The sequence below is a fragment of the Perna viridis genome, chromosome 6 (genome assembly GCF_037379345.1).
Source record: "Perna viridis isolate PV_CMFRI_1.1 ecotype Kerala chromosome 6, ASM3737934v1, whole genome shotgun sequence".
In the NCBI taxonomy this organism is placed as follows: domain Eukaryota; kingdom Metazoa; phylum Mollusca; class Bivalvia; order Mytilida; family Mytilidae; genus Perna; species Perna viridis.
Window position 1 is genome coordinate 44911527 of NC_142450.1, and position 10149 is coordinate 44921675.

The 10149-nt window shown below is 31.3% G+C and overlaps 1 protein-coding gene across 1 annotated transcript; it reads left to right on the plus strand.

Moving 5' to 3' along the window:
• The first annotated feature begins 3040 nt into the window (after positions 1-3040).
• LOC148615211 (uncharacterized) lies at positions 3041-6945 on the plus strand. The gene is made up of 5 exons (XM_088589906.1): positions 3041-3158; positions 3480-3639; positions 5578-5708; positions 6054-6165; positions 6716-6945. Exons 1-5 carry the CDS (start codon positions 3119-3121, stop codon positions 6858-6860), a joined length of 588 nt encoding a protein of 195 aa, XP_088446032.1. The 5' UTR covers positions 3041-3118; the 3' UTR covers positions 6861-6945.
• Positions 6946-10149: the final 3204 nt, after the last annotated feature.

Genomic DNA, 10149 nt, shown 5'->3' on the forward strand with positions numbered 1-10149 from the left:
AACTATGACAACAGACAACTACAACAAGCAGAAAGTGATGGCAATTGCCCATACTGACCTTCCTCCCAGATGAGCTTAAATATACGACGAGAAAACCAACCTCTTCTAACTAAATTCTGTTACGGAGAATGTTAGTTTAAAACGTCAGACTTTGATTAATTTAAGTTTTAATTCATCTAAATTAAATATCATCTATTGGAACAAAATGTAAACTTGACCTGTAACATATCATTGTGAACTTATCATGTCATTATCTGTAAGAGTAATCAAGGGAACCAAAATTATAGCGGTAATCAAAAGAATGTAATACAGGGACAAAGACCAGACATGGAAAACAGACAAACACAACAAAGAACATAAAGTAACTAAAATCATACATGCAAAGTAACTAAAGTAAATGAGCAACTCGGACTCCACTACAAACTGGGAGCATAGACCAGGTGCACCGGTAGGGTAAGCGTTTAGGAAAAAAAGTCCTTAAAACGATTATTTCTGTAAATTTTGCAAAGTTCAAGGCCAGTAATTTCGGTAAAATCATCGGAGTGAAAACAAACACAAACTTGTATTGTAACTTATCATGGTTAATGTACAATAAAAATCATGTCAATATCTGCAAATATTCAGAAAAAAATGTCAGGAAAACGGTTATTTCTGTGAAGTACAAAGCCTGTAATTTCGGTAAAAATTATCGAAAAGAAAACTTGACCTTTAACTTATCATGGTGAAATTATTAACCAAAAAAATATTTCAATACCTGCAAGTGTTTAAAAAAAGTCCGGAAAACTTAAGCTGGACTGATGGACTGACGGTCAGACGGACGGGTCAAACACATTATACCCTGCGCAGCTGCATTGCGTGGGGTATAATTATTTAAGCTCAGAGTTCTTCTCCTTTGAAACTAAGAGAACACATATTCCATAACAGATGTAAAAGATTAGTACTGCTACTGGAGTTACGCACAATCAGGTGATAAAGGGCAAGTGATTTTTCACATTTACGGTGAAATATTGCATGAAATCAGTCATTAACTTAAGCCAAAATTGTGTATGTCATTTGCCCATAAGATCAAAGGTCATGTTCAAAAGTCACACACCTTGGTACATGACACTCAACCTTGGCATGAAGTACCCACATACCAAATGTCAGATATCTTAGTAAAAAGGCAAACAATTTATGGCACAGGCAAAACTTTGGGTGGTATTTTGTCAAAATGTGTATCCTATTTGACCATGAGGTTGACAGGTTAAATTCAGGTAAAATTTCATCTATTCTGGTACACAACACTCCACCTTGAGAGGATATACCAACATATACCAACTAAATATTAGAAGTCTAGGTCAAAAGACAAAAAGCATTATGGTATGGATAAATTTTGTATGAATAGCGTCAAACTTTAGTATGTTATTTGATCATGAGGTCTAAAGTCAAGTTCAAATTTCAACCACCCTAGTATGTGATGCCTGGCCTTCAGGTTTTATTATCCCATACCAAATATCAGATATCTAAGTGAAAAGACAAAACAATTATAGCCCAGACAAAATTTTGTATGGTATTTGTCCAAAATTCTGTATGTCATTTGACCTTGGAGTCAAAGGTCAAGGTCAAAAGTTATCCTATCTTGAATATTACACTCTACCTTAATGTGATTTACTTACATACCAAAAATCAGATATCTTGGTAAAAAGACAAAAAAAAAAACAATATGGCCAAGACAAAGTTTTTAATGTTATCGTATTTTGCCAAATTTTGTATATTATTTGACCTTGAGGTTAAAAGTCAAGGTCAAAAGTATCCCACTCTGGTATGCAACAATCTACCCTGAGAGGATATACCAACATACAAAATGTAGAAGTCTAGATCTAAAGACAAAAAAATTATGGTCTGGACAAAGTTTGTATGAAAAATGTGAAGAACAAGAAAAGTCCTTACAGGGGGTGATTTTGGGTCCAGATGAGCAAAAAAACAAAGATATGCCACATATTTTTATTTTTGATATGTTTCATTGAAGAGCACCTACTACACATCCATGCATACATTAAATTAATATTTTCTTGCTCTTGTTAGCAAAACGGGCCTGAATATAGCCTATTTTCGTACAGTTCAAATTGTCAAAAATTAAGAATTTTGGTTGCTCTGGTAACCAGATCTAAACCAATCAGACTGCTTTGTACTCTATTGTTTTTCCTAAGACATACTTCATTAATATAATTATGTAGTTTGACAAATTTTCACCATTAGATATAAAAAAATTACATTCAAATTGTGATGTTTTTTGTGTTTTTAGGCCCAAAATTGGTGGTTGCTAAGGAATGGTCGTTGCTATGGTTACGGTAAAAACATTTTTCTTTTTTTATATTAATTTTTGTTTTTCCATTAAATCCTACATATTTGGTTCAAATGTCTGACATCGATGAATCACCCATTGCATGATTCTTAGGTGGACTGCTACTTAACAATTGAAACCCACGCTAGTTTGTCCCTCACCCCGATTTGCGACAAGAGCGTTTATCAAATACACGGATGAGTAAAACAATGGTGTTTTTATCTTATATTTAAGCAATCAAAAATATTTTCTATATCAACGAACCTTTGTGAACTATGGCTGCCCAATGGTCACCAGGATGCCACGAAAACCACGTTCTATAGCGTATCCCTTAGTACAATAGTTATGATTGATCGCAGACATAACTAACGCTCACCAGAGAAATGCCCAGCTGATGCTGATTTTATAGTAAGGCAGAAAAAATCCACGTACAACATAATTTTATTATATTACCATAAATAAGACTTACCATAACCAATATTTGTAAAATTTTATGAAATTTCCCAAATGTTAAAGATATAAACAAAACCCCTAAGACCGATGTATATAAAGGTAAAGTTTTATACCGATTTGCAGAATAATAAAGGTTTGTGGTATCGCACTCTTTCGACAGACCGATAACAAATTAATTGCAACTCATTCTTGACAAGCATTAAATCAAAATTAATAACACTCCATAAATGTCAGAAAAATTAAAATATTAAATCATCTCCAATACGTATATAAAACTAGCGCAAGTATATAAACGGCTTTTAGTTGGTATGATATCCACATAGTAGGAAAGACTATACAACAATGTTGTATCTTTTAGGTGTTGTCATATTGCTGTGTCAAGGTAAGTTTCTGTATCGTTGATAAACATAAAAACAGCTAAATGGAGGGATGATGATTTTTATTAGGTCTTAAAGGTAAAGAAAGTTAGATCTCAGCGTCCCTGAAACCTATAACTGTTTGCTTAGATATTACCAACCAAATGATCGTCGTGTAACAGGCTTGTCATACGATTATTATGTATCTCTGTACTTATTTGGTCCATGTCAGAAAATCAAAACTATATTTTAAGCTCAACGGCAAAAGATGTCAAACTATTACTGTTTAAGAACGGATTTCTTATCTTTGACTATTATGATTATTTTGTAATGATGTATTTGTATAGGAATTAAATCAGACATTCTTATTGAGAGTTGTTTACAAGATGTTTATTGTGCGGATGTTCCAGACTTCGATAAATATGTAGATTTTGATATTGCTGTCGTAAACGAAAGTATGGAAGAAGTCTACAAACTAAAAACTGAAATTGCGCAGTATGTTTGTAGGTAAGTATGTTAACGCAATAAAGTAACAAGAAGCTTTTTTTTTAAGATTAAGAGCACGTAAGAGCGAGTCTCCAACACACACAAAAAAATAATAATAATAAAATCTCATTAAAAATGTTAGATTTGTGGGAGGCTTTTGGATAAAATAACGATATTTTTGTGAAAAATACTTTATATTTGAAATTGTACATAAAAAAATTGCTTCCACACGAGACAGTGACTCAAGTATGAAATTACCAATCAGATATCAATTTGGGAAAATTGCCTAAATGGACTGTTTCAAAGGTTACCATGTATGTGTTGTAGGTGTCTATTGTAAAAATGAATTATTTATTTTATTTGTGTTAAAATTTCACATATCAATCATACATGTAATCATGCCCAACTTTAACGGTGTACTTAGAAGCCGAATAGTGAAGCATTATTTAAAATTCAAATTTCAAATTTAGGAACGATATGTCATCGTGTCGTGTTAAACATCTGGATAATTATCATAATATGAATAATCTAACAATCTATAGAATAAAATAATAAGTTTAAGTAGAGTTATCATACTAGGTATTTTGGGTACTTTTTTTTCTTTGTAACTGTAAAAGATGAAAATTAAATATAACGTTTGTTAGGTTAAAAAAGCAAACAAAGGATAACATATTCTCGTTGGAATACAAGGACATAGTACATCATGACCTATTTGATGAAGTAAGCTGTCTTTGTTTGAGCCTTAGTGATACTTTTTATGGAAAAATATCCATGTCTTTATAATATATGGTGTCATCGCTTCTACAAAAATCCAAAGCTCATTAAATTCAGACATTTTATATTAAATGCCCGTTCATAGTTACGGGCAATATGTGTCAGTGTGATAATTGCTTCTGTGCACCATACCCTGTTCTATATGTCACCGGGTTGATTTACATAATAAATTTCTTTAATCATCCATCCATCCATTCATTTATGTATTCATTCAATACTCCTATCATATTGACCAATGATGGGACAGTCTGAAGAAACGGACTTTAATGTATGGACGGACTATATTTATCGGTTTATGCTTTCGCGCGCGTAACTTATTGCATGAACACCGGCACTCCACAGGTATTCAAATCGAATAGAACAATATACGTTGTCAAGTAGTTAGTCACGTGTAGGGCGGGGGAGTAACATCGCATTCTTTCAAGCAGTTGTCTAAAATTTCTAATGGCTATTTTTTAATGATAGTTTATGATTTAGAGAGGTAATTTACACTTTGGATTTTAGTATATTGAGAATAGAAAATCTACAGTCTGAAAAGAATGCTCTAAACTTTAGAAATTGAATTTTACTTTGCGGGAAATAATTTATAGAGATTATGCATGTAAGGCGCATGGCGTGTTATTAATATCCTAGATTACGACTTGTTACTATCATCTATTGTATTTGAGAGTTTATTAACTTTCAAAATAAACCATATATCCTTGGACAGCTCAATTTTTAGCAGTGACCATATTTATACATTATTGAGCCCAAAATCATCATTTTCCACTGCAACATATAGGCATATCTGTAAAAAAAAAAAACAATTTCAAAGTAGCATGATACAAAAGTCGTCAAACTTTCTATTTATATGACAGTTATATATAAAGAAGCGAGTGAAATATTTCCACAAGACTTCACAAATTAAAAAACACTGAATAAAGTCATCGTCTGTTTTGTCAAATTTTCCAGTTGCCTAAATTCGAATGGTAGGTCATTCATATAATGTAAATATTTTGATGTCTTTTGCCTAATATTCTTTGCAAAACTGCATCATAGTGATAATCAAATCATTTTGACGATGAAATGTTTATATATTGAAACTTATTCAGGTAACAATAAAAAAGTTATCATAATTGCTTTTATACTTGTAATTAGATGTTAAGTCAATGATACATATATTTTAATCGTGAAAATATTCTTTAGCTTTCTTTTGGATACAGCCAAATGCATTGATGAATCTGTAAATATCCCTCTTATCTGTCCGCCAAGAGTGAAAAAAGTTTTTAGTGCATTTCAAACCGTTGTTAGAAGTGGATGTTCCTCATTTGTCACAGGTAAATATATCCAATAAATGGGTTGGATTTACATTAAACTTTTAATGAAAAAGACAGTTTTTACAATCAATAACCATTTAACCATTTCTTTGAAAGTGGACTAAGGTTATTTCATGACAGGTATTAAACTGAAGAAATCTATCTTCGAGGTGAAAGCAAAGAATAAAGATAGCGATAGTAAAACATATCGTATGTGGTAACAGTATCACGCTTCAAAAGTATACATGTAAAGTGTTTCAGTCAATAAGAACGTATCAAAACGAAGGTTGAAAGCGTGTGAATAAAATAGTAAGTTATATACTTATAAAATAAGTATTTTTTTTAAATTATTATATTATCTTTAAGACGTTATTAGTCTAATTAGCTGCTTCAATGAGCCAAAGGTCCAAACTGAATACCAACAATGCCTGGCCGGATTAGAAGATGATGCACGCTTGCTTGGCGATGGAAACTGTGGGTAAGTTATGTTCAATAACCGAGGAGCAGATATTGTTTTTTAAATCAATAAGTAACTGAAGTACAAACTGACCAAATTTAATTATCTATTCAAAGGTTGTTTGTCAGTATCAAATTACATATAAGTTAAAATGAACAGAAACCAGTACAATATATTAAGTTATTGTCATATGATAAAAATTCAGTTATTCTGTGTATGATGTTGATGTGGCTTTGTATTGCATTTTATTTTGCAGACAATCATAGGATCGATTATGAATACATGATAAAACTATTGTTAATAAAATTAAGTGATAAAATATATTTCCTTTAATAAAAAATCCATTTTTTCGGGAATTTTTAGGGGAAGTTTCTCCATCCATAGTTTCGATTTAATGCCTAAAGTATGTACTTTATTAAATACAGACAACATTTAAAGGACATACCAGGTTCGTCTGAGGTATCATGTCCCATCTTGCCCGCATCACACCAATGTATGCGCTATTAAGTTAAAAAAAGAAAATTTTGAATGTTTTGAATTTGACAATTTACACTGTATTTCATTGTTACAGTTTGATTGACCTTGCCATGACATGTAACAAACATCTGTCAGAATGTGATTCAGCAGCAGTCAAGAATTTTGAAAGTTTCGTTAATGACAACAAGTACAACCTCTGTATACTTTTAAGCGCATCGATGAACTTTAGGAAGAAATAACAATGTGACAAATGATGTTCAGTTTGAAAAAAAAATGAAAAAAAAACTATTGATAATCTCTACTAAATAAAAGATGATTCAAAGATTTATGGCTTTTCTCGTGGTTCTCTATGTTTACATTCCATTGCTTAGATGTTTGTTTGCTATAGAAGGTGATACACTTAAATACCCATTTATATTCTCCATCAAACTTCTGTGATTTATTAAATACAAAAAAAATAATAATTTGAGCAAGTACATATATCAAATTTCAAATATGTAGTACCCATGTTTTAATAATAACATCTCGTCGTCAATTTTAGAACCAAATTTAAAAATTAAGAATGTAGAAAAAGTACTGAAAACCAAAACTGTCGAAATATGAAGCTGAACCCTGTACCGATAAGTTGTAAATAGTATATCAAATAAGTTTAACCGGCGTCACTTGTATGAGAGATCACGAAATCACACACAAAATTTATATTTGAAGAAATCATAAATGAAAATTATACATGCATAACATAACACATCTATAGACTCCAAAAGGCCTATTTCAATGACACAGCTTGTTTAGCAACATACCATTTTTGTGAAAGCGACCATGTGTTTTCTTGTTTTCTTCTTATATATGAGGTACAATCACATCAATTTCAATGAATTCAGGCCAACGCAAATATCGGTTCACAAATCCTCTCAAAGTAGGGTAGTTCTCATCGTTCAGAACATTTTTACTTTGTACTCAGTTAAAACTATGCTGATCAAAAGACAATCTTAAGCTCTTGTTCATTTATTAAACTGCACTACCAAATTTATTAAAGTTACAGCTGAATAATTTTAATACATTATTTTAAAATTTCATTTGGTATTGGCGAACACTTTGGATTAAACGTAACACACTTACAGGAGACATATGACAGGGAGGGTACAGATGGTTCATTTAGACTTGTTTAATGTGTACTTGAAACTGACTTGGGTAAGGAGGTAACTCCTAAATCAAGATGTCATCTGGCAGAATTTATTTCATATGAACTTCGAAAATTTGTGGTAATAGAGTCTTTAGCCTTCAAAAGGAAAAGGTGGGAAACATCTCATTGTGTAAAAAAAACTAATTTTGGAAAGATGTATTGTATGGAATGAGCAAGGCAAAATATGTTAATGATCTATAAATGAAAAATATATATTCTTCAGACATTTTAAACCTTGCACCATTGTCAGATTTTTCCATTTTTATGAAATGGAGAAAAAACTGGTGTACAATAAGTAAAAGATATTTTTGAAATTATTGTGGTAATTTTTTGTCATTTCAACAAATTAAATATGTATTGAATGTAAACAACTTTTTTATTATATTATGAGTTATTTTTTTAGGAATTCCTAAATATATAAAGGACTTCACTAAGGAACAATATATTGACACTCGTTCCTGTTGTTACTTTCTTGGAAAATACTTCTATAAACAAAAACATCGAATTTACAAACAGAGATCTTATAAACGATATTTTTGCATTTCCTAATGAGTTTTTTTTTTTTTTAAATCGAATTTAAATTCAGAAATCCCAGATTTTAAAAGGTACTTATATTTTTTTAAACAATGTTGTAAAATACACATTTTGCATTTCAAATATTGCATAAAATTATTCCTACCAACACATTCTTGCATAAGATAAAGCAAAAAATAAATAAATAAATAAATTACTAGCTTACGCTGTTTTTGTAAATTGGAAGAAAAACATTTGAGCATGTATTCTATGATTGTATTTTGTTTTATTACGAGATTGATTCATTAGATGCAATTTTACATTAAGCAAAGAACAGATTTTACTTATTTTTATCGGAGCTTATTTATTATTTGTTATTCAAAGTTGGTAAAATTATATACATAGAAGCAGGTTCTAGGATATTAGACCAAATATTTTTGGTTTGAAATCAAGATTAACAGCATACCAATCTTACGAGTTTTATATTGCAAATATTAAAGTATTTGCTCCGGAAAAATTTTGGGCACCCTTACACATTATGTTTGAATGACACTTTTTCCATGCTCATTAATTTGTTGAGCAAACATATTAGTATCTTTGTGGGTACTTTAAGGTACATGCATGTATACGTTGAATGAAAAAAAGTGTACGAAAGTGTACAGTATGTGAAAAGAAAAAAAGAAAAAACGTTAACTTTGAACTAAGCAAACCAACAATCTCATCTACAGTTTAAATCAATTACCAATATGTGGTGGATTTTCTAGAAGATAAACGTTTTTGAATTTGCATATTATTATATTCGAATATATTCCACGTGTTATAGATACATTGCTGAAAATTATGCTGGATACAACTGTTCACATGCACTCCTTGCATTTGTAAAATGCAGGCCATTAATTCAAGAGATCTAAACGTGGTGGTGGGTGGTGTTTTGAATATTGAGGCGGTATCATACTATTGCAGTAGAATTACAATAGTCTTGAAGCATTTGTGAAAAACATTTACTTAAGCCGATTAGTACAATAATGACTGAATATATTCTATGAAAAAACAAAGGCTGTAGGAAAAAAGATGAAGTTAAGAATTTGACATCCGACCTTTTATTAATAATTTAAAACCCATGGCAGTTTTGTTTCTTTGTGAATTAAAGATTAGTTATGTCTGTTACTTTTTCACCATTACAAAACAAATCAAGCTTCATATAGAATCTTGAAATATATATGAATGGTATTTTTTGTATCTGATAAACTGATGTTAGTGAGTGACTATTTTCAGCTTTTAAAACCACAGATATTTAGTTAGATAAAGTCTAACATTGATGGTCAGCCACTGTTCATAAGGAATACGTACCCATCTGTAAGAGAGATGTTATTCAAAGCTTTAAATGCATTAGTTGAATTCTATTAATCACGGCTCATACGTTATGCTAGAGCTTGCCGAAACTACGTAGACTTTTTGTATCGCGCTAGAATTCTAACAAATAGGCTTCTGGAACACGGTTAAAGAACTGTTGCTTGTTGCTACAAGATTGAAGTCATCACTACAGAATTTTTATGGTCATCATCATAAACTCGTGGATCGCTACGGTGTATCCATCTGCTCTATGAAAACTGATCTGTTCAACGTGTCATAGTTTTTTTCCTCTTTCGTCTAACCTGGACTTGGCTTTTTATGAGCAGCTCGGCGGGTTTTTCTAGAAAAGCAGAGGACGTTTCCCTACCGGTGCACCTGATACATGCTCCCAGTTTTTAGTGGAGTCCTAGTTGCTCATTTGCTTTTGTTACTTTATGTTGTTTGTTGTGTATGTCTGTTTCCATGTCAGGTCTTTGTCC

Bases quoted from the DNA above. Each gene is read 5' to 3' on its own strand.
- LOC148615211 (XM_088589906.1), top strand. From the start codon at position 3,119: ATGTTGTATCTTTTAGGTGTTGTCATATTGCTGTGTCAAG. The intron at 3,640-5,577 runs GTAAGTATGTTA...AATATTCTTTAG, and splicing joins ATTGCGCAGTATGTTTGTAG to CTTTCTTTTGGATACAGCCA. The intron at 5,709-6,053 runs GTAAATATATCC...ATTATCTTTAAG, and splicing joins ATGTTCCTCATTTGTCACAG to ACGTTATTAGTCTAATTAGC.